At 44.4% G+C, this 25,293-nt stretch overlaps 1 protein-coding gene across 5 annotated transcripts in view; it reads right to left on the bottom strand.

The window, feature by feature from the left end:
- The window catches only part of LOC121545748 (basement membrane-specific heparan sulfate proteoglycan core protein-like), a 160,245-nt gene that overhangs the window by 74,147 nt on the left and 60,805 nt on the right, over positions 1 to 25,293 (bottom strand). For 4 of the 5 annotated variants that reach the window (XM_045209471.1, XM_045209473.1, XM_045209474.1 and 1 more), the window contains exons 4-8: positions 3,418 to 3,527; positions 2,756 to 2,814; positions 2,050 to 2,222; positions 605 to 730; positions 141 to 344 (exon numbers count right to left, since the gene is read on the bottom strand). In XM_045209471.1, the coding sequence (XP_045065406.1) occupies positions 141 to 344; positions 605 to 730; positions 2,050 to 2,222; positions 2,756 to 2,814; positions 3,418 to 3,527 (672 nt within the window). Of the gene's footprint in view, positions 1 to 140; positions 345 to 604; positions 731 to 1,656; positions 1,690 to 2,049; positions 2,223 to 2,755; positions 2,815 to 3,417; positions 3,528 to 25,293 lie in introns of all 5 variants that reach the window. The other variant, XM_045209472.1, reaches the window with a different exon arrangement.

Raw genomic sequence — 25,293 nt, 5'->3', positions numbered from 1 at the left:
TGAAAGAATGATGATGAATAGGAGAGATAGAAAAGGCCACACAGAGGGCTCTATTGCCCTCCTTCTCACCCTCCCTCCTTCTGTTCCTTCCTGTGCGTATACTGCACTTTGACGTCTTAGTGCGTGTTCCTGATGCTTACCACATCTGAACTCGTCGCTGCCGTCAGAGCAGTCCCTCTCTCCATCACAAAGGTAGTCTCTGGGGACACATTCCCCATTCTGACAGGTGGCCTGGTCCACTTTGCAGGGCCCCAGGGGGTCAGGGGGCCCAGGGGGGCGTGGGGGCTTCTTGATGGGGGTGGTGGTGGGAGGGGTGGGGGTCACTGGTCCAGGCCGGATCTTATCTGATAAGATCAACATCAAAAAGAGCTTATAAATACCGTTCATACAGCCATAACCAGAGTTGCCCTGAGATATGGCTGTAGACCCCATGTTGTTAGACGCCATGTCAGCCATGTCAGGGCAATATCCAGATATGATTCTCTCTTTAGGATACAACAAAGTGCAGATCCTTTGCCACTACTCCACACTCCACTCCACCACACCAATGCCATTTTCACTACTCCACACTGCACTCCACCACACCAATGCCATTTCCACTCACCACAATCCAGCTCATCACTCATGTCATTGCAATCAGGTCTGTTGTCACACAGGTATTCCAGAGGGATACACCCCCCATCCTGACACGTGTGCTCATCCTTCATGCAGGGCCGAAGGTTGGGGACCACTGAGAGAGACGGGGGAGGGGGGTGGGGGTTCAAGGGTCAGACATGCATGGCTAAAAGGCCACCACACAACACAACACTTGCTGTTAAAAAATCTGGTGAAATACAAGGGGACCTTCCACGGTGGAGGCTGGTGTCACTTTATATCGGGATTGGAGGATGGGCTCATTGTAATGGCTGGAATCACAGACACCATGTGTATGATACCGTTCCATTCATCCCATTCCAGTCATTACTATGAGCCCTCCTTCTTTCACCAGCCTCCACTGACCCTCCTGTGTCACTGCAGGTCATGCTGGGGCCTGGGGCTTGTCAAAGGTCTAACAGCTTACTGTACTGTACCGTAGGTGGGACATGGCCTTGTTCGTTAGGTAATTGAGATCCTTCTGAAGAAACTCTGAAGATTTACACACTACAGAAACTCTGAAGTGTTTTTTAGCAAAAAGCAATATCTGTAACTAAACTCATGCCATGCAAAAATCTTTGCAGTCCTCTTGGGCAGTCCAAAACCAAAACGTTGTCCGACATCTACTCTAGGTGCACACATGCATAACATTCCTGCATGAACTCTTATTGATTTCCAAAGAGCTAATCGTCGTCATCATCTTCATGCTCATCATCATCCAGAAATAGCTGCATTCTGCATTTTTACACGGGCTACAGAACAGTCATATAGTTTCTACAGCAGCTCTGGCAGTCTCCGTGCAGCAGGCATGGTACCAGACCTGGGTTCAAATACTATTTGACGACTTTCAAATACTTTTAGCTTTTGCTTCAACCTGCCTGGAGCGATAGCTGGGCGGGTTTTGCTCTTTTGCTAGTTTTCTATTGGTTCCATAGCGCCATGCATGCGCAATCAAACCCATCTAAAGTATTTTAAATGATTTCCAATAGCATTGAACCCAGGTCGGCATGGTACAGTACAAACCTGGTACAGCCATGGGGTTCACAGGGGGCAGAGCTAGAAACCAGAGAGACAAGTTATGGACACTACCTCGGACTCACCTAGCCCTCCTTTTTCTTTCTTTCGTATTGTATTGTTTTATTGACAGAAATAGGCCGGAATGAAGGGGAGACTTATAGAGGGAAAATCAATAGAGTGAAGAAGAATGGTGAAAAGAGGGCACCACCTAGCCCTTTTTAGCTTGAAGCCTTGGGCTGGCTAGCCTAGCTTAATTGAAAGTTGTAATGAGATATGAGATCCTAAAATGGATGCCATACATTTGACAACTTCCTTATATGGATGGCGTACATTTGGCAATGTAAGCATTCTGGACAGCCCTGACAATGCGGAGTAAACATTATCCCCTGTGGTTCTTACCTTCTCCCAGGCGTCTGAACTGGAAGCCCTGGACAGAGGTGATGTAGGAGGCGATGGTTCCCTCCTTCACCACTCCGTACAACACGTTGCGGATCTGATTTTCGTTGTTGTTGTAGTCAGAGCCCACGTCAAGCTCTACAAACACATCCACCCCATTCTGCCTGGGCATCTTCCTAAACAGACCAGGACAGAACAGAGGGGGTTGTTAGAGAGGGACGTGATGACAATAACGATTTGGGGTGGCAGGTAGCCTAGCGGTTAAGTGTTGGGCCAGTAATTGAAAGGTTGCTGGTTCGAATCCCCAAGCCGACTAGGTGAAAAATCAGTCGATGTGCCCTTGAGCAAGGCACTTAACCCTAATTGCTCCTGTAAGTCGCTCTGGATAAGAGCGTCTGTTAAATGACAAAAATTTCAATTGAATGGTACAGTGCTCAGGTTTTAATGAATGTGGGCCGGGGCATATCAAGATTTTCTCATGATAAGAACGTTGATTAGTTACACGCAGCTTGTAGACTGTGTTTGCTGAACCAACCAGAGGAGAGTCTAAGATGAAGCCTCAGCATTAGCTCTGGGAACCAACATAAGTCTTCAGATCTCAAACAAGGCTACTCATCACGCGATCATGGTTCTCCGAACCACCTTTGTTACACCCAGGCTTAAGTAAGTAAAGTAAGTAACAGCAGCTGGAGGTGAACAGTGATCTTACTTGATGAGGACCACATTTACAGTCTGGATGCCTGAGATCTTGTTGTACTCTGACTCCAACTGTGGAAGAGAGAGAAAAATACAAACGAGCAAAGAGATGCATTTCTGTCAACATGTTTTAACAAGTTTAACAACTTTCCTAACAAGTGTTCTTACATACGTTGATGTACAGTAGTATATTGTACAGTCAAGTATATTTACTAAAATGATCTACAGTATTTAACCTTCTGACAGACATGACTTGGCAGTGGAATGCAAGGTGTGAGAATCCTGCCCTGGCCTGTGTAGGCTACGGCCCCTATGGGGAGGGAGGGATAGGCATACTGTGTAGAGTATCTATTTGGCTCTGGGATAGGTCTACTGTGCACTATATCTAGAATAGGCCTACCGTGTACAGTACAAAGTATACAGTATATGGTTCTAGAATAGGCCTACCGTGTACAGTACACAGTATACAGTATATGGTTCTAGAATAGGCCTACCGTCTACAGTACACAGTATACAGTATATGGTTCTAGAATAGGCCTACCGTGTACAGTACACAGTATATGGTTCTAGAATAGGCCTACCGTGTACAGTACACAGTATACAGTATATGGTTCTAGAATAGGCCTACCGTCTACAGTACACAGTATACAGTATATGGTTCTAGAATAGGCCTACCGTGTCCACCACTGCATCAGAAATCTCCTGGAAAGCCAGTGAGTAGATGTCCTCCATGTCAGGCCTGTACACAATGGAGTCTGTGAAGTTCACCAGAGCTCTGTAGTACGCTGGAACAGAGAGAGACAACTGTTCGTTTAACCACAGGATGACATACAGGAACCACAGCGTGGACATTTACACTATTTTTCAGCAACATAATGTACACAAGGCCAAATTTGCATGGGTTTTTCCTTTGGTGGTGTTGTCTTGTTCAAAAGGAATTGAGATTAATTTAGAGTTATGCTTGGCTACTGTTTGGGAACAATTTCCCTCAGGCAGGCCTTGGATCAATGTTTGGAGAAAGAAACTCGAGAAACATTGGAGAAACATAACTGTGGCTAAATTCAGAGCCATGTACAAATGATGGGGTATATTTCCATATCTCAATTGTGGTCTGTACTAAAACTAACAACTGTACCAAGAGGCACGGCAGGCATAATCATGCACACTTATGCCCACACACACACTCACACACACACATACCCACACAAACACACTTTCTGTCTATAACACAAATGTGCACGTCAGACACACACTTACGTCAACACTTGTCATACAAATACACATTAATCCATACGTTTGGACAATCACACACAAGTACAATTACACTGTCAGCCAAGGTGGGTCACTCACTACCTTGCGAGCTACACTTTTACTCACAGTGAAAAGGTGACATCACAGTTTGAGTTAGATACTGAAATAGAGGGGAGCCCCCAGCCCATCCCAGCCCAGCTACAGCCCTAACCCAGGCTGCAGTGAAAAAAGCTCCAGCCAGTGATTCTGGAGGTGGGCCTCAATGTTCCCTTCCCATCCATGAAGTCAAACACATCAGAGAGGCTGGGGCAGGGGCTCTACTGCCTATGGAGAACAGAGGCTAGCTAAGCTATCCTGACCTGGCGCTATGCATTAAGTAGTTCATAGTCAAGTAGGTCATACCGGTCATACAATAGATACTGTACTATCCATAGTGGTGTTCTATGGTCGATTTAAGCTACTTAAAAATATCACTTTCTGTAGACATACTGTAGGCTACTGTCCCTGCTTTTCTACTTGGTCTCCTAGCAACTAAAGAAACAACAACTAATGGTTCGTCTTATTATTACATGGTCTATTATAGGGTCCATTTTATTGCATATCTATTTCCTTTCCAAGATGCACATCTTCTCCTATACCACTCACAAATACACCTCCTTTAAATAGCCCAGGCCGGCTCTCCCTCAGGGATCCTCACACCCCTGCCAACCTTGTTGAGCTGGCCTGGGTCTGCCAGCTTCAGTTCAGCTTGGTCTCTGCCTGGCCTGGTCCGGGTTGGGGGAAGGAAGTCAATATTTGTATTCTTTCTTACGGTCAGTTGCTACTTGCCATGGCTGTACTGACGAGTCATATTTTATGTGGGTATACCCTGGACTGGGGCCTCAAGTCAACCAAACACATGCACACTTCTTCCCTCGTGTCTTTCTATTTATTTTCTTTCCCTCTCCCTTCCTCTCTGCGGTTGCAGTAATTACATATTGCTAGACGACGTGTTGCTGTGTTGCTGTTGACAATGACAGCGTGCATTCATCATGCTTTAGGAACCCTGGTGTTTAATTAAAAGTTGGAATAAGAGTGCCTCACACACACGCACGTGCGCACATACGCACACACAAGCATGCACACACACACGCATGCACACAGGCTGTCCCATACATCCATTGTGTTGAGGCCCTGAGGGGTCGGATAGTGATTGTGCCAGTGACAGGACAGGCTGGCCGGCAGCAGTGTTATTATGGTTGGTGGTGAGAAGCTGCCATTCAAAACAGATCTTAGTTTCCTCAAATTACAACAGAACACTGGCACAAGCTGGCCTGGTTCCTCCATGACACCTTCCACTTCTTGTTGCAGAGTGAACTGCAAAGATTTGGTATAAAAACCCACACAGTGAGCAGACTATGTAGTGTAGTACTGTGGACATCAGTTGTATAGCCTGGCATGGACATGGTTGACTGTTCCATACAGTCAGGCGGGCCTAAAATATATATTGTACGGTTTGAAAACAGTACCAGAAGACAAGCAACATCAAAAGGGCTGATCAAAGGGCCTCATTTGACCCACTGATAATCTAATCACTGCACTTGGCACTCGCCCTGCAGCGAACGGACACACACACACCCAGTAACAGACATTAGCCCTGTCTCCTCTGAGCTCGCCGCTCTGACGACACGTCACGGCCTGGTGAGCACACTCAGTGCCCATGAGTCTTTCATTACAGCCTTGGGCTGTGCCCTTAACGCTAACGAGGGCTCCCTGGCCTGCTCTCTCTCTTCCTCTCTTTCTCCTCTCCCTCTCTCGCTCTTCCTCTCTTTCTCCTCTCTCTCTCTCTCTTTTCCTCCTTCTATCCCTCTCTCTGAGGAGCATTCTGCCGAATGTCAGTCACCTTTTCCATCGGGGAAATCCCCCGTCAAGCACCACCAAGGGTGATGAAACTGCCTGCTGAGAGTGAGAGAGAAATAGCATTCCAAACTCTTAATTCATAAACGTATTCAGCTATTAAAGCTGTGCAGCAGAACTGTGGTGGCTTTATGAGACGGGCCGGGCCCCCTCTGAACACACAGAGGCCTGTAGCAGGAGACAAAGAGCTGATTGAGCGCGCGCCCCAGGCTGGCCTTTAAAGGCAAGCCGCTTTTAGCCCGACCTTCAACCCCCTTCTCTCCCTTCAGCGCCTACGGCAGGGGAGTGGAGGAGAGGGAGAGAGAGGGGGAGAAAGAAAGAGATAGAGAGAGGGGAGAGTGGGAGAGAGGGGACGAGAGAGGGAGTGAGAGAGAGAATGAAAGAGAGAGAGAGGGAACAGAGCGTGAGGGTTAAAACTAGGGATAAATAGAGATGAAACATTTGAGAGAGAGAGAGAGTGTGGGAGAACGAGACCATTAGCCTACAAGAACAAGGCCCATTACCACGCATCCCACGGGGAACCGGCTAAGTATGAGGGCCTCTCTCTCTCTCTCTCTCTCTCCTAGGGGACTGGGAGGGAGGATATGGGGCAGTGTGGGGTGGTGTATGGCGGGGGGCCACTTTCTCAGCTTTGGCTTTTACAGAGAGAGACCTCTGCTTCTTAACCCTACTGCTGGTGGTCAGCCAAACAGCCCTGTTCTACAGAATATACTGTTTTAGACTCAGGAGCTCATGGGAATGACTTCTGGCCCCAATATTACTGGAACTCTTTTGTGCTCTCTCCCCAATCACACAATGTGAATGTCAAAAAACCCTTCTGGGAAACAGCAGAACACTTCACTACTATATTGACTGTTTGATTTTCCACTTTATGTTCACTATAGTGACATGTTTGTAGAGCACTGATGAAGGCATAAGGCTGAAACGTATGCGTATTTTTATTTATTTTTTAGCACCTTACACTGTCACCCTTTGCATTATTTTGAGCATGGAGTAAGTAAGTATATTATTTTTGCATCTCTGCCTCCTTGAGTTATTCCTTTTCTTGGTTTGAGTGCGAGTATCTTTTGAACTCTTTTGTCTATATTTTCTCTCCTACGCACCGGCCACCTTTCTTTTTAGCCTGAGCGTAAACCCTCATATTGGCTTTCCACTATACTGACAAAAAACCTACTGGCAGGTCGTGCTATGGTAAAGGGAGTGGTGTAGGGTCAAAGATAGGGGTCAAAAGTGAAAACAAGAACAAGTGAGACGAATCAGGAAAAAGGACAGAGTTAGTCGAGGCAGGTGAGTGTGAGGGGAAAGAGAAAGAGAAAAACAGAAAGTGATGATTAGAAAGAACAGAATATTTCTCAAAAGAGTTCTCTCAACAGAAACAGGTGCACAACTAAGAAAAAGTCCCTGGGCTATTCAGTTTGACTGAATTGTGAAGAGGGCCGAGCTTTGTGGAAATTGAAAATTGGAATGTGTGAACAGTGGGAAAATACCTCGTAGGGCACAAGGCCAAGTCTGTGATAACCAAGGACTGTTTCCTGTGAGATGAAGAATCCTGATGTGTAAAGTATATCCAATGGATCTGCAATGTATTGAATATAGTTGCAGTTTATCAGTAGATCTGTTACATTCCACTGTCTTTAACGTGCAGCCACATAGACATATGTGAACCAGATGGTAAATGAGACACATATTTAATGAATATCAGAACACACGACAGAGCTATAATGCATGAGTTGTACTATAGCATAGCAGCAGTGTATCTGCAATGTGATATTCCTCTGACATCAACACCTAGTCACAGAGAGGGAACTTACAATGTTAATAATGATAAATGTAAAAATGCTCAATTGTTGTCTACAATCTACAGTAATCTACAGTGCATCACTAATGACCCATACATTTGACACTAATGTCCATTCACAGAGCAAAGTACTTAAACTGTAGGAATGATAAATGACAAATACTGTATATTCAATCAATATCTGACATAACAGTCCTCCCATTGCATGACAGAGTCCATATAGGTAGTATCTAAAGAGTATAGCAGCAGTGTATCGGCTCACACTGTAATGAGTGTTAAATGCCCTCTGCAATGTTCCTTTGACACGTATGTCCATTCACACACTCATGCAACGGAGCTTGATGATAAATGACCAATGCATTGAATGGACATCTGTGTGGAAACACAAATGACAAAGCTCCGTTGCATGACAGAGTCCAGGGAAGGAGGTCAGAGTTTATCTCTTAGGGAATCATGTCAATATATCACTGGAGCTGAAAGGATATCCTTCAGACTGGACACACTTCCCTCCAACACTTCCCTCCACTCTCTGCTTTTCACATTGCGTGTGCATCACAAAATGACACCTTATTCCCTATATAGTGCACTACTTTTGAACACAGGGCTCTCGTCAAAAGTAGTGCACTATTTAGGGAAAAGGGTGATATTTGGAAAGCAGCCTGCTTCTCTGATGGTTGGATCCACTCTGAAAAAAAGGGGGTTTCGGACTCGGAGCAACAACTAGGAGTTGGCACCTTCTGTTGTTCCCATTAGGATGGAAAAGCCTGGGAGACTGGACTGATTTCTCACTAAAACCAGTACAATATATTACACTGGAAAAGACATCAACAGGACTATTTTCTGATGACTCAATCATTCTTCCATTGCTTTGGTTAGACCGGGGGACATGCTATGAAAGTCAATTAGCAAGAGTTTGAGAATAAATTGTCCTTGTGTATACATTTATACTAGGTCATTTAAGCAATAAGGCCGAGGGGGTATGGTATATGGCCAATTTACCACGGCTAAGGGCTGTTCTTATGCACGACGCAACGCCATATACCACAAACCCATGAGGTGCCTTATTGCTATTATAAACTGGTTACCAACATAATTAGAGCAGTAAAAATGTATGTTATGTCATACTTGTGGTATACGGTCTGATATACCACGGCTGACAGCCAATCAGCATTCAGGGTTCGAACCACACTGTTTATAATAAACATTTCACTGTAGACAATTCTGCAAAAAAATTAAATAATAATAATACAAATCTCATTCACATTTCTATCAGTGCAATAATATGCATTATGAAATGCTACCTCTTACAGTGAGATCCTAGCTACAGGAACTCTTAAAAAGGCTCCAGCCCAGAGTCTGTTGCAAGTCCCCTGTCATAAATTTGAACTGCTGGTGAGGCCTACATAATCAAGTAGGTATGCTGGATCCAGCCGTGCCCCAGCTGCGCACACAGAAACACACACAGGCCTTCACTGAGACAATATAATTGAATTGTAGCACATGTCCATCTAATAGACTAGAGACATCTCTATAAGAATGTATGATGCATGCCCCTCCCCTGCTTGGTGAGAAAGTTCATACGATTTAATGAAGGGATCGATGTAAGTTGATGCTCTAAGAACAGAAGTCAAGTCTCTACAGTAGAGATGGCTTTAACCAGCTCTGCTTCACAGTAAAATTCTCTGGAAACAGTATAGAAGTTCCTGTATGTTCCTGTCAGATACATAGAACAGTGACAGTGTGGTGCGTGTCAAAAGACAGCAACGGCTAAAGGGTTTGTGGGTAGTCCAGTTCATGGTGACCCAACCTAATTAGTTTTAATGAAGAATCCGCACAACATCAAAACACTATTGGAAATGCTGTGATCCTTGTCACAATCAAATTGCTGCCGTGAGATTAAAAAAGAGAAGAGAGCAGAGCGGTAGTGGCTAAACTCTCCTTTTAAGTCCTGGGCTACTGTTGGACGTCGACGACTCACTCACTGAAACAGTGTTTCCTGTACAATTTGAGTCTTTACTAGATCAAAGACTAATAGAATTGTATGGGAGTTTTGTTTCCCTTTCTTTTGGTCATTTTAGAGAGTAATGTGTGAATTTGCTTTTTCAAAATACCGGAAGAAAAGCTGTAAACTGTTTAGCGAATCCCATGAGAAGGATTATTACTATGATAATGGACAGTTGGGCACTCCCATAGCGTAGAGTAGGAAACAATGTCTAACTGTAATACACTATGATAACAAACTCTGCACTGGAGGGACCTTGAGACTATTGAATACTCAACTAGATAAGTGAACCACCATTATCTATTCACATATTTTCATTGGGATGCTCCGTAATATTTATATCCAAGTACATCTGAATATTTACTCTCTTGTATTATCAAGTAGCCAAATCGAGTTGTTGGCCGGACGAGCACACATGCAAGATTTTGTTTTTTCGGTCCAGAGATGAGTTGATATCCAACTGACATCAGTGATATCCCCCACTGACATCCTATCAGTAATGTAGGTCAATCAGACAGAGGTATTTCTTACCATCCTCTACTAGTAATACGTTGAGAATTGTATCTGAAACTGTAACAAACATGCCCTCTGTGTAACATAAATCTCTTGAAACAGTGTTTCCTAAAGAGTTGAGGAAAAGTCCACTTCTCAAAGGCAACATGAACTGTTATTGGCACACAACCGACTGTAGCAGCATCAAGTGCCCAGAGCTGGAGTGGAAGAGTAAGACCAGCGTTTCCCTTTTTTTTCAACTCATGCCCCTTTCATCATGGGGGAATATCTTGTGGGGCTGTTTTTCATGGTCTGGGCTAGGCCCCTTAGTTCCAGTGAAGTGGAGGCTGTTATAGCAGCAAAGGGGGGACCATCTCCATATTAATGCCCATGATTTTGGAATGAGATGTTCGGCGAGCAGGTGTCCACATATTTCTGGTCATGTAGTGTATGTTAATTATTCAAATGTAGTTCTTAAATTAACCTTTTACTGAATAAGAAAGAGTACATACAAATACCAGTTCCTGGTTCCCCTTCCATATTGAAAATCAAGAAGGAACATTTTTTATAAAGGAGTGTCACGACTTCTGCCGAGGCTGCCTCCCCTCCTTGTTCGGGCAGATTTCGGTGTTCGGCGTCACCGGCTTACTAGCTACTGCCGATCCATTTATCATCACTCCATTTGTCTTGTCTTCAATCACACACACCTGGTCCTTATCCCTCATTAGTCATTGTATAAGTGTTCCCTCTGCTTCCTTGTCTGTGTGGGTGATTGTTTGTGGAGGTTCGGTGAAGCTCGGTGGAGCTCGTGTATTTTGTATCGACAGAAACCTGTTTTTGCAGATTAAAGCCTGTTATTCTGTGATTTACCCTCCTGCGCCTGACTCCTTCAACACCACCTCATCACAAGGAGAAATAAGCCAGCTTACTATAATGACTAGGGTTGTGTCACACCCTGGCTCTGGGACTCTATATGTTGAGCCAGGGTGTGTTCTTTCTCTTGTGTTTATTTCTATGTTGGCCAGAGTGACTCCCAATCAGAGGCAACGAGTGTCAGCTGTCGTTGGTTGTCTCTGATTGGGAGCCATATTTAAACTGTCTGTTTTCCCTTTGTGTTTGTGGGTTCTTGTTCCGTGTTGGTCATTGTTACCGTGGACTTCACGAGTCGTTTGTTGTTTTGTTGATTGTTGTTTCTATTATCACTAAAGATAATAAAGTTAACCATGTTCGTTCATCACGCTGCGCCTTGGTCTATTCAATACGACGATCGTGACAGAAGAACCCACCATAAAAGGACCAAGCAGCGTGTCCAGGGGCAGATCTTGGACTGGACATGGGAGGAAGCACCGGGAAAGGAGATGGAGAGGTTGGCGATGGCCCAGGTGGGCAAATCGTGGTCCTGGGAGGACATGCTCGGGGGCAAGGGACGTTGGGCTAGGATTAAGGCCCTGGCGAGAGAGGAGCAGCGGCGTCAGCAGTGTCATCGTCGGACGGACGAGAGGCAACCCCAAAAAATTTTTAGGGGGGGGCACACGGCATGGGCGGCTGGGCAGCAGGAGGCTGCCACAGGGCGATTTGGAGAGGAGGCCACCGGGTTAGGGGGGCCAGAAGGCAGGTTGGCGGAGCCTGGATGGAGAGCGGAACCAACGTCCCGTACTCAGGCATGGCAGCATGGGACGGGGCAGGTTCCGCGGTATGCGGAGCGGCGTACTGTGCCACGAGTGGTCCGGCATAGTCCTGTACGTCCTGTGCGAGCACCCCGCACGTGTCGTGCGAAGGGGGTATGCAGCCAGGACGGAGTGTGCCGGCTCAACGCTCGTGGTCTCCAATGCCTCTCCGCGGTCCCGGATATCCTGCTCCAGTGTCACGTGCTGTTATGCCAGTACGGGTACACAGCCCTGTACGTCCTGTGCGGATGCCTCACACAGAGTGTGTGAGGGTAGGCATTCAGCCAGGACGGGTTGTGGCCGCTCTTCACTCCAGGTCTCCTATCCGTCTCCACAGCCCGGTTCGGCCTGTCCCTGCTCCACGCACCAAGCCTACGGTGTGCGTCGCCAGCCCAGTCCGGCCTGTTCCTGCTCCTCGCACCAAGCCTACGGTGTGCGTCGCCAGCCCGGTCCAGCCTGTCCCTGCTTCACGCACCAAGCCTACGGTGTGCGTCGCCAGCCCGGTCCGGCCTGTCCCTGCTCCACGCACCAAGCCTACGGTGTGCGTCGCCAGCCCAGTCCGGCCTGTTCCTGCTCCTCGCACCAAGCCTACGGTGTGCGTCGCCAGCCCGGTCCGGCCTGTCCCTGCTCCACGCACCAAGCCTACGGTGTGCGTCGCCAGCCCGGTCCGGCCTGTCCCTACTCCACGCACCAAGCCAGGGGTGCGAGTCGTCAGCCCGGTCCGGCCTGTTCCTACTCCACGCACCAAGCCAGGGGTGCGCATCGTCAGCCCGGTCCGGCCCGTTCCTGCTACTCGCACTAAGCCAGGGGTGCGAGTCGTCAGCCTGGTAAGGCCCGTTCCTCCTCCACGCACCAAGCCAGGGGTGCGCGTCGTCAGCCTGGTAAGGCCCGTTCCTCCTCCACGCACCAAGCCAGGGGTGCGCGTCGTCAGTCCAGCACAACCCGTGCCTGGGTCACCGGTGCCTGGTAAGGTACCGGTCAATTGCTCCACGACGGAGCTGAAGCTAACCGCTCCTGCTGCGTCCAGTTCCGCTCCAGCCAGCGGGGCCAGACTGGACCAGGGGCGCTATGGGGGGTTTATTGGAGGGTGGTGGGCAAGGCCGGAGCCAGAACCGCCGCCGAGGAGGAATGCCCACCCAGCCCTCCCTGTTTTGTTCAAGTGCGCGTCCGCGCCTTTAGGGGGGGGTACTGTCACACCCTGGCTCTGGGACTCTATATGTTGAGCCAGGGTGTGTTCTTTCTGTTGTGTTTATTTCTATGTTGGCCAGAGTGACTCCCAATCAGAGGCAACGAGTGTCAGCTGTCGTTGGTTGTCTCTGATTGGGAGCCATATTTAAACTGTCTGTTTTCCCTTTGTGTTTGTGGGTTCTTGTTCCGTGTTGGTCATTGTTACCGTGGACTTCACGAGTCGTTTGTTGTTTTGTTGATTGTTGTTTCTATTATCACTAAAGATAATAAAGTTAACCATGTTCGTTCATCACGCTGCGCCTTGGTCTATTCAATACGACGATCGTGACAGGTTGGGGCAATTATGGCCTTCTAAACACAGCTAATATGGAAGAGGATAGATTGCTGCTACTCAGGGCTGTTGCTAACATTTTGGCCCTGCATGCCCAGTCAGTAATTCGGCCATGATTACTACAAGCTTTAGATAGCTGGCTAGACCTAACAATCTATAACATTTTTGCTGACGTGGGCTAATTGAGTGAGTGTCAGTGACTGACTTAAGAGGAAAACTGCTGATGAAGTTTCACATTGTGTATTGTACTAGCCTATCTAAAAGTAAGCTGAGATCCTGACTGACTTCCTAAAATCTAAGTGTTTATGTTGCTTATGCCTAGAGACCTGCTGCTGCTAGTCAGAGTCTGGAAGACAGGCAGGCTGCCTCTGACTGGGGAGAGAAACAGGCTTTCTTGACCCTACTGACTGAGATTCAGAGAAACAGCACTTCTCTAATTCTGTAACCTACTAGAAACCATATATTTTAGAAAAGTTGTCTTTTAACTCTTAAAATTGAGCCCAATAGAACCATTACCAATTATCACTCGTTTTGAGTGCGAGATGCACATCTTGTCACTTCGCAATAGAACCTTTCTCCATTTGGAAAACATTTAGAAATATATAATTCTTATTCGTGTGTATGAATTTACCATGTTCAATTTGACTGCACTATTTTATTTGTTTCAAGTTAGCCCACAGATTTGAGGGTTTGTCAAGGAGAAAGAAGAGAAGAGTGCAGGCAGAGCCACAGTCACCAGTTAGAACTCATTACAGATTATTATTGGGAGCCGTCAATTATGTGGTCAAGAGCAGCAATTAAGGGCTGCAACATTATGTTTGAATCTGAAGAAAAATGTAATGAACAGCTTTAATTGTGACCGACAATCCAGGTTATTTTTCTGTTGAAGATAATGTAAGAATTTGTAAAAGAAAAAAAAAAAGATTTAAGAAATGTTTTGGGTCCCACAGTTTGGGAACCATTGAGTAAGACCATTCATACTAACACTGAATAATAATCAAAGACAATGCATTGGCACTGTGAACAAATAAACAGTCAAGGATAAAGGGACAAAACTAAAATGTAAATGCTTAACCCCATCACAGACAGTGGCCTCCTAAAATACTACACTTTTTATTTATTCTTATCTGATTGAGTTGTCCTCCTATCGCACACCATCCCTTCCTCCCTTAGCAAGTTCTGCTCAGCTTTCTGCCCCCTGTACCAGTGACCACCTCCGAGAAGGACAGAGCAGAACAACAACAAAGAACACACCAAAATAACTGCAGCTGCCGCCGCTTGTCCTTCTGCCCCATGTCAGTGTGACTATCTGAGAGCCAAGGCAGTCTGATAAACAATGCCACTGACTGACACACACATCACACACGTCACACTGTATTATGAAACAAAGATAAATTACATAAATAATGATAGTAAAAAGCTTTGGAGCACTTTAAATGAAATTTTGGGCAAAAAGGCAAACTCGGCTCCATCATTCATTGAATCAGATGGCTCATTCATCACAAAACCCACTGATATTGCCATCTACTTTAATAATTTTTTCATTGGCAAGATTAGCAAACTTAGGCATGACATGCCAACAACAAATTCAGAATCTAACTGACCAAATTATGAAAGACAAGCATTGTAATTTAGAATTTCGTAAAGTGAGTGTAGAAGAGGTGATAATTTTTTTGTCTATCAAAAATGACAAGCCATTTGGGTCTTGACAACTTGGATAGAAATTTACTGAGGATGATTGCGGACGATATTGCCACTCCTATTTGCCATCTCCTCAATCTAAGCCTACAGGAAAGTATGTTCCCTCAGGCCTGGAGGGAAACAAAAGTAATTCCGCTACCCAAAAATAAGCACCCTTTACTGGCTCAAACAGCTGACCAATAAGTAAACTTCTGGAAAAAATTGTGTTTGACCAGATACAATGCTATTTCATAGTAAACAAATTAACAACAGATTTTCAGCACGCTTATACGGAAGGGTATTCAACATGTACGGCACATATACAAACGACTGATGATTGGCTGAGAGAAATTGATAATAAAAAGATTGTGGGAGCGGTTTTGTTCGACTTCAGTGCAGCTTTTGACATTATCAATCATAATCTGCTGCTGAAAAAACGTATGTGTTATGGCTTTACATCCTCTGCTATATTGTGGATCAGGAGTTACCTGACTAACAGAACATAAAGGGTGTTCTTTAATGGAAGCCTCTCCAACATAATCCAGGTAGAGTTAGGCATTCCCTAGGGCAGCTGTCCAGGCCCCTTATTTTAAACAAATCTTTCCTAATGACCTGCCACTGGCTCTGAGTAAAGCCTGTGTGTCTATGTATGCTGATGACTCAACACTATACACGTCAGCTACCACAGCACTGAAATCACTGCAACACTTAACAAAGAGCTGCAGTAAGTTTCAGAATGGGTGGCAAAAAATGAGTTAGTCCTAAATATTTAAAAAACTAAAAGCATTGTATTTGGGACAAATCATTCACTAAACCCTAAATAATGTAGAAATTGAGCAAGTTGAGGAGACTAAACTGTTTGGAGTAACCCCGGATTGTAAACTGTCATGGTCAAAACATATTGATGCAACAGTACAGTAGCTAAAATAGTCCATAATAAAGCGCTGCTCTGCCTTCTTAAAAGCGCTATCAACAAGGCAGGTACTACAGGACCTAGTTTTGTCGCAGCTGGACTCCAGTCCAGTCGTGTGGTCAGGTGTTACAAAGAGAGACATAGGAAATGTACAATTAGCCCAGAACAGGGCATCACGGCTGGCCCATAAATGTACACTGAGAGCTAACATTAAAGTAGAGGAGAGATTGACTTCATCACTACTGAATGCACCGAGCTGTCTATTTTAACTACTAGCACACAGCTCAGACACCCATGCATACCCCACAAGACATGCCACCAGAGGTCTGTTTCTTCATAGTCCCCAAGTCCAGAACAGACTATGGGAGGTGCACAGTACTACATAGAGCCATGACTATGTGGAACTGTATTCCACATCAAGTAACTCATGCAAGCAGTAAAATCAAAAATAAAATCAAAAAGATAAAAATACACCTTATGGAACAGCGGGGGCAGGCCCTTTCCTGTTTCAGCATGACAATGCCCCCGTGAACAAAGCGAGGTCCATACACAAATGGTTGTCAAGATCGGTGTGGAATAACTTGATTGGCCTGCACAGAGCCCTGACCTCAACCACATCTAACATCTTTGGGATTAATTGAAATGCCGACTGCAAGCCAGGCCTAATCGCCCAACATCAGTGCCCGACCTCACTAATGCTCTTGTTGCTGAATTAAAGCATGTCCCCGCAGCAATGTTCCAACATCTAGTGGAAAGTCTTCCCAGAAGAGTGGAGGCTGTTATAGCAGCAGAGGGGGGACCAACTCCATATTAATGCCCATGATTTTGGAATGAGATGTTCGACGAGCAGGTGACCACATACTTTTGGTCATGTAGTGTATGTGGTAGTAGAGTAGTGGCCTAAGGGCACACACTTAATGTGTTGTGAAATCCATTGTGAAATGTAATGTAATGTTTTTAATTGTATATAACTGCCTTAATTTTTGCTAGACCCCAGGTAGAGTATTTGCTGCCTTGGCAGCAGCTAATGGGGATCCATAATAAATAAAATACAAACGCACCAACTGTCTGTCCAGTCCAAGGTCCACCACCACCCCATGAGAATGGCCAAAGCCCTGGGTGGTCTGTCCGGTGGATTGAGGAGAGGGAGGGGGGAGGAGAGGGAGGAGGGGAGGAGAGGGAGGGGGGAGGAGAGGGAAGAGAGGGAGGGGAGGGAGGGGAGGGAGGGCATCGTGAGAATCTTCCCATCGAAGACACATGACCCCAAAGTTAAAACAAACTTCCTGGGTGGCTAAACACACCACATCTCTCCTCCTACACAATGCAACCTTATCTGCGATGGTTGTGTGCCTTAAAATGTTTGGTGCCTTTGACCCATCTCAAACAAGTGAAGTCACTCTGCTGGAAATGACTTAAAATTGAAGGGGATTCATTATGTAAGTTTGAATTGTTTTAAAATAAATTAGTGTAAGAATACAGGACACAGCATATATACATTTCCACCTACTGTTTGCAGATGGCATTTGAAACATCACAACAAACAATAAATAACCAAGCAGGCTAGAGGTGAATGTAGTATGTGATAAAATGCCTTTAAACTAAGGGCAGACAGACTGAGTCAGACTGGATAGGGAATTTTGAAGCCTCTGGTTTAAAATTAGCATTGGGAAGAACTCTCTAACTAACCTCTGCTCTGGGAATGTCTGCTAGGAAGAGGGGCATGTGAACCAGTGCAATACCGAGAGATGAGAGAGGCTGGAAGATGTCTCCCACACAACTGTATCGAGATATGCTGCAGAGGTCAAGAGCAGAGGTTGGGAGGGACCATGCTGAAGAGAAATTCAGAACCTTCATATCCGCAGCAAAGACTAGATGAAGTGTTTAAGTCAGTGGACCAAAAGACAATAGACAAGCGGTAGAAAATAACGTCCCCCTTCAAAAACACTTAAAACATCTGGATTTCTTTCTCTCACAACTTCAAATGCTAGTTCAACCGGTTCAAATGTTAGGTCCCTGAGAGCCTAGGAAAGGGAAAAGGGGAAATCTTCAACATAGCAAACACAACAGGATGTGCATCATAATTGGTGCAGAAGTGGCACCTCTACTTCCATCACTCTACAGTATGTAAGGGGGCAGGAAGGAGAGGCGAGGGCCTACATGCCACAAGGACAACCCGCTGGACAGGGAAACACGGCACCAACGTGTCGACCAGACCAATCCAACTCAGGAAACCAGTAATGTTCCTTCCCAACTGCTGTCATATAATAATCTAAAAATGGAACGGTGAGCATAGCACACTGCTGCCCCGGCCTTCACTGCTGCCAGACAAGGCATATTGCCTATTCTGAATCAGAAAATTCTGTCTGAGTAATGGATACAGTATTTAGTCATGGATATTTACTAACAAGTCCAAACTGTAACACTAACTGAACTGAAGAGCGAAAGTTAAAATATACATTTTGACTGCCTGGAATAGCAAGCTCTTCGTGATAGCCGTAGAAAAAAGACTTCAGTGTAGGCAAAGATACAGTAGGACATGCTTGTGTGACTCAAGTAAGACTGGATGTTTATCAACTGATTATTTGGTGGAAAACCCTAAAAATCCCATATATTCTCAATAATATTTTCACTTTTCCACTTCCTTTTGTATTTGAATACCCATTTGTGTAGTGTGTACTGTATATCTGCCAAATCTGATTTGACCCTGAGGCCACTAATCCAAGCTTCCCAGCAAGATTTGGCCAAGAAAATACAAACCCACCTCAAGTGGTGTCTGGTGTGTTCACATCTAAGATCATCAATGCGTCAACAAACCACTCATATGCTCCAATTCGACTGTTGGAGGCTTAGAGATAACTTCAAATCTACTACTGCGAGAGTGATCTGCTAATACTGTGAGCTACCAAGTCACACAACCTCTCATGGCTTCATCCTTCTTTTACATGTGAATGAACTCCTTATACTATTTTTTTTAAAATTTAGCAGACGCTCTTATCCAGAGCGACTTACAGGAGCAATTAGGGTTAAGTGCCTTGCTCAAGGGCACAGACAGATTTTTTTCACCTAGTCGGCTCAGGGATTAGAACCAGCGACCTTTCGGTTACCGGCACAACGCTCTTAACCACTAAGCTACCTGCCTCCCCTTATACTGGGTCCTTGTACAATTGGGCGAATTCCTTCGATCTGGCTTGTCTGTCCAACCCGTAATGCACCTGCATAGTCTTGGCTAACTGTGGATGTCCAACCAACCATGCTTCAATAAAGGAGGTGTACTGTGTAACGACTTTTGGGCTCCCTCCCTGTACATATCCAGCTAGCTAGGCGTCAGTGCTGAGCTATTTCAGTCTGGACTTCGAGCTTGGCTTAGTTGGATGCAAATCATTCATATTATGCTTGTGTTTAAAAGGATAGTTCACCCAACAACTTTAATAATTCCTATATTTTGATAAAACACACTTTATCAGAACAGATACTTTTCTACAAAGAGATGATTTTGAATTAGGGCTGTCAGAGTTAATCAGTTAACTCAAGTCTGCTAAATGACTAAAAAATGTAAGTACATTTCTTGTAATTTTTGTGCACTTGTTTTTTGATTGTGATTAATCACATTGTCTGAAAGCGTTGAAAATACACTGAAAACATCCAAAATACATAATCTATACAGCTAAAAACAACAATGCGATGTCAAAAGTTGACACTGAGGTTAAAGAAAGTGTGCTTTATCAATTCACCTGATTTTGCTAACCGTTACTTTGGACAAAATCAACATGTCAATATTCTTGTAATGCTTTTTATATAAAACATCTTAAATTACAGCTCAATTTGAGCAAATTCTGAATATGCGATTAATCGTGATTAATGACTGCAAATCCTGCTATTAACTTAATGAAATAAAAAATACATTTGACCGCCCTATTTTGAAATGAACAGTCAATATAATGGTCAAAACATTGGGTTCTCAAGTGGGAGACCCGGGTTCTAATCCCGCCAGATACAAAAGCACACGTGAAACTTAGAATATCACGTGAAATGTTGGGAAACCACATGTTATGTGAAATGTATGTGTCTGAAAACCACGCCTCTGACTCATGTTAATTTTTTGTTTTCACATGTGACTTGTTCACATCCTAAAAATGTACATGTAAAAAATACATGTGAAACTTCACACGTGTCCGAAAACCACGTGTCACATTATTTAATTTTTAATGTGACATTTTTCACATGATTTGTTCATACATGTGTCAGATGAGAGGGTGAATTAAAGTTTGATGTCATCAGTGGCACCATACAAGATTGCATGAATCAGGCAATAATATGCACATAAACATACCAGCTATCAACAGCAGCTATGGTTACCTGAGGGAATCTAAGGGGAATATCTCTATCTGATAGTATAAACAAAACAAAGAAGGGATTGATGTCCTCAATGCATGTATGGTGACAGCCTTAATGCTTATGTTAAGTAGGACAAGGAAATACAAAGAAGTCCCACACTTTGCTAACAGGAACTCCTGTTGTCCAGAATGTTGTCCACCCATGGCTAAACACAGCACTATGGGTGAAACAATACAGGAAAGAGGTGGTGCTCCAGGTATATCAGCATGACTAACATGTAAACATTGTGTGCCCCTAATGTACATATCGTCCCTCAGAAGGAAAGATCCTGTTGGCATAAATCTACAAATCTCAAAGAAGATAGCACTAGAATCCCGGGAGGGGGAAGATACACACGACGAGGCAGGGCTTAACTTGACCACACCCCCGAGTAGGGAACAGCCGTAGGGTACTCCGATTACTCCTATGATAAATTGCCTACTTTACTCATAACTGTCAACGGCTATGCTCTTTTTTAAAATCATTTTATAAACATTTTGGATATGCTTGGTTGGTCATTTTTAACATACTTTTATGTCGTCTTAATCAACAAACTACATCATACCTAAAAACACTTTCATTCTAAATGTAAAAATGTTAGCATGAGCAGATACACTGTCGCATGGAATGTACAGTTGAAGTCAGAGGTTTACATACACTTAGGTTGGAGTCATTAAAACTTGTTTTTCAACCACTCCACAAATTTCTTGTTAAGAAACTATAGTTTTGGCAAGTTGGTTAGGACATCTACTTTGTGCATGACACAAGTAATTTTTCCAACAATTGTTTACAGACAGATTATTTCACTTATAATTCACTGTATCACAATTCCAGTGGGTCAGAAGTTTACATACACTAAGTTGAATGTGCCATTAAACAGATTGGAAAATTCCAGAAAATGATGTCATGGCTTTAGAAGCTTCTGATAGGCTAATTGCCATCATTTGAGTCAATTGGAGGTGTACCTGTGGATGTATTTCAAGGCCTACCTTCAAACGAAGTGCCTCTTTGCTTGACATCATGGGAAAATCAAAAGAAATCAGCCAAGACCTCAGAAAATAAATTGTACACCTCCACAAGTCTGGTTCATCCTTCGGAGCAATTTCCAAATGCCTGAAGGTACCACGTTCATCTGTACAAACAATAGTATGCAAGTATAAACACCATGGGACCACGCAGCCGTCATACCGCTCAGGAAGGAGACGCGATCTGTCTCCTAGAGATGAACATACTTTGGTGCGAAAAGTGCAAATCAATCCCAGAACAACAGCAAAGGACCTTGTGAAGATGCTGGAGGAAACAGGTACAAAAGTATCTATATCCACAGAAAACCAGTCCTGTATCGACATAACCTGAAAGGCCGTTCAGCAAGGAAGAAGCCACTGCTCCAAAACAGCCATAAAAAAGCCAGACTACGGTTTGCAACTGCACTTGGGGACAAAGATAGTACTTTTTGGAGAAATGTCCTCTGGTCTGATGAAACAAAAATAGAACTGTTTGGCCATAATGACCATCGTTATGTTTGGAGGAAAAAGGTGGTTGCTTGCAAGCTGAAGAATACCATCCCAACCGCGAAGCACGGGGTGGCAGCATCATGCTGTGGGGGTGCTTTGTTGCAGGAGGAACTGGTGCACTTCACAAAATAGATGGCATCATGAGGAAGGAAAATTATGTGGATATATTGAAGCAACATCTCAAATGGGTCTTCCAAATGGACAATTTTTTATTTTATTTTATTTCACCTTTATTGACCCAAAGCATACTTCCAAAGTTGTGGCAAAATGGCATAAGGACAACAAAGTCAAGGTATTGGAGTGGCCATCACAAAGTCCTGACCTCAATCCTATAGACTATTTGTGGGCAGAAATGAAAAAAAGTGTGCGAGCAAGGAGGCCTACAAACCTGACTCAGTTACACCAGCTCTGTCAGGAGGAATGGGCCAAAATTCACCCAACTTATTGTGGGAAGCTTGTGGAAGGCTACCCGAAACGTTTGACCCAAGTTAAACAATTTAAAGGCAATCATACCAAATACTAATTGAGTGTATGTAAACATCTGACCCACTGGGAATGTGATGAAATAAATAAAAGCTGAAATAAATAATTCTCTCTGCTATTATTCTGACATTTCACATTCTTAAAATAGTGGTGATCCTAACTGACCTAAAACAGGGACTTTTTACTAGGATTAAATGTCAGGAATTGTGAAAAACTGAGTTTAAATATATTTGGCTAAGGTGTATGTAAACTTCCGACTTCAACTGTACGTCACGATTATCAGCCAAAGAGACGATTCCAACAGACTTTCTTAACTGGTTAGCCCTGCTTTCAAGATGCCGAAAAGCTGTTGCGTACCGTTTTGATTGAACAATAATAGGAGAAAAATACCTAATTAAGTTTCATCAACTGCCCAAGGACCAGGATAGACCTCATGGTTTTAGCCTATTACGGCGCAATGATGATGGAAAGCTGTGGGCTCCGGTTACTCTATACATTTTTGTTTGTTCAAAGCACTTCATCACCGGTAAGTTGTTAAAACACTTGTTTGTATCTAACTAGCTATGTGTGTTGCATAAAGCTTGCTAGTTAGCTTGTAGTGATCTGTATCCGTCCAAATAACAATATTCTTCTGCATTTGGATATTTATGCACAACTGGAGATTCCACCAAGTAGGTGTAGATATCGCCACAGGCTACTTTGTGTCATTTGGTAGGGTTGTCTCCCCAGCTGGTCTCCGGCAAGTTGAAAGGACATATAGGCAAGCCAACAAGTATACACTTTTCTAAATACCTACACCGTTCAAGGGCAGGCAAAGACTGGAAGTAGTTATGCGACATATCTAAGACTACCGTGTACTCCTGAGTGGCGCAGTGGTCTAAGGCACTGCATCGCAGTGCTAACTGTGCCACTAGAGATCCTGGTTCGAATCCAGGCTCTGTCGCAGCCGGCCGCGACCGGGAGACTCATGGGCGGTGCACAATTGGCCCAGCGTTGTCCAGGGTAAGGGAGGGAATGGCCGGCAGGGATGTAGCTCAGTTGATAGAGCATGGCGTTTGCAACGCCAGGGTTGTGGGTTCGATTCCCACGGGGGGCCAGTATATATAAAAAAAAAAACCATGTATTCACTAACTGTAAATCGCTCTGGATAAGAGCGTCTGCTAAATGACTAAAATGTAAATGTACCGAATTAGATCGAGATTAACTTCTCTCGTTGGCCAGCCAGCTAACGTCAGCTAACCGGCAAAAAAGCTAGGGGTAAACAAACAGTGACAAACAGTACCAGTCAAAAGTTTGTACACACCTACTCATTCAAGGGTTTTTCTTTCTTTTTGACTAATTTCTACATTGTAGAATAATAGTGAAGACATCAAAACTATGAAAAACACATATGGAATCATGTAGTAACCAAAAAAGTGTTAAACAAATAAAAATATATTTTATATTTCAGATTCTTCAAATAGCCACCCTTTGCCTTGATGACAGCTTTGCACACTCTTGGCATTCTCTCAACCAGCTTCACCTGGAATGCTTTTCCAACAGTCTTGAAGGAGTTCCCACATATGCTGAGCATATGGCTGTTTTTCCTTTACTCTGCCGTCCGACTCATCCCAAACTATCTCAATTTGGTTGAGCTCGGGGGATTGTGGAGGCCAGGTCATCTGATGCAGCACTCCATCACTCTCCTTACATTTACATTTACATTACATTTTAGTCATTTAGCAGACGCTCTTATCCAGAGCGACTTACAGTTAGTGAGTGCATACATTTTCATACTGGCCCCCTCCTTCTTGGTGAAATAGCCCTTACACAGCCTGGAGGTGTGTTGGGTCATTGTCCTGTTGAAAAACAAATGATAGTCCCACTATGGGATGGTGTATCGCTGCAGAATGCTGTGGTAGCCATGCTGGTTAAGTGTGCCTTAAATTCTAAATAAATCACAGACAGTGTCACCAGCAAAGCACCCCCACACAATAACACCTCCTCCACCATGCTTTACGTGGGAACTAAACTCTAAAATTTGGACTCCAGACCAAAGGACAAATTTCCACCGGTCTAATGTCCATTGCTCGTGTTTCTTGGCCCAAGCAGGTCTTTTCTTCTTATTGGTGTCCTTTAGTAGTTGTTTCTTTGCAGCAATTCGACCATGAAGGCCTGATTCACACAGTCCCCACTGAACAGTTGATGTTGAGATGTGTCTGTGACTTGGAACTCTGTGAAGCATTTATTTGGGCTGCCATTTCTGAGGCTGGTAACTCTAATGAACGTATCCTCTGCAGCAGAGCTAACTCCGTCTTCCATTCCTTTGGCGGTCCTCGTGAGAGCCAGTTTCATCATAGCGCTTGATGGTTTTTGCGACTGAACTTGAAGAAACTTGAAATGTTCTTGAAATGTTCCGTATTGACTGATCTTCATGTCTTAAAGTAATGATGGACTGTCGTTTCTCTTTGCTTATATATATTTATTTTTACCTTTATTTAACTAGGCAAGTCAGTTAAGAACAAATTCTTATTTACAATGACGGCCTACACCGGCCAAACCCGGACGACGCTGGGCGCCGCCCTATGGGACTACCAATCACGGCCGGTTGTGATACAGCCTAGAATCGAACAAGGGGGTCTGTAGTGACGCCTCAAGCACTGAGATACAGTGCCTTAGACCACTGCGCCACTCGGGAGCTGTTCTTGCCATAATATGGACTTGGTCTTTTCCCAAATAGGGCTATCTTCTGTATACCCTCCCTACCTTGTCACAACACAAGTGATTGGCTCAAACGCATTAAGAAGGAAAGAAATTCCACAAATTAACTTTTAAGAAGGCACACCTTTCATTGAAATGCATTCCAGGTGACTACCTCATGAAGCTGGTTGAGAGAATGCCAAGAGTGTGCATGTCACGCCCTGACTCAGGGGACGCTTATATGTTGAGTCAGGGTGTGTATATTCCTTGTTGTGCTTTTTCT

This window comes from Coregonus clupeaformis, chromosome 30 (genome assembly GCF_020615455.1).
Source record: "Coregonus clupeaformis isolate EN_2021a chromosome 30, ASM2061545v1, whole genome shotgun sequence".
Classification (NCBI taxonomy): Eukaryota; Metazoa; Chordata; class Actinopteri; order Salmoniformes; family Salmonidae; genus Coregonus; species Coregonus clupeaformis.
Note: the sequence above shows the minus strand (reverse complement) of the source record. Positions and strands in the feature narration are given on the sequence as shown.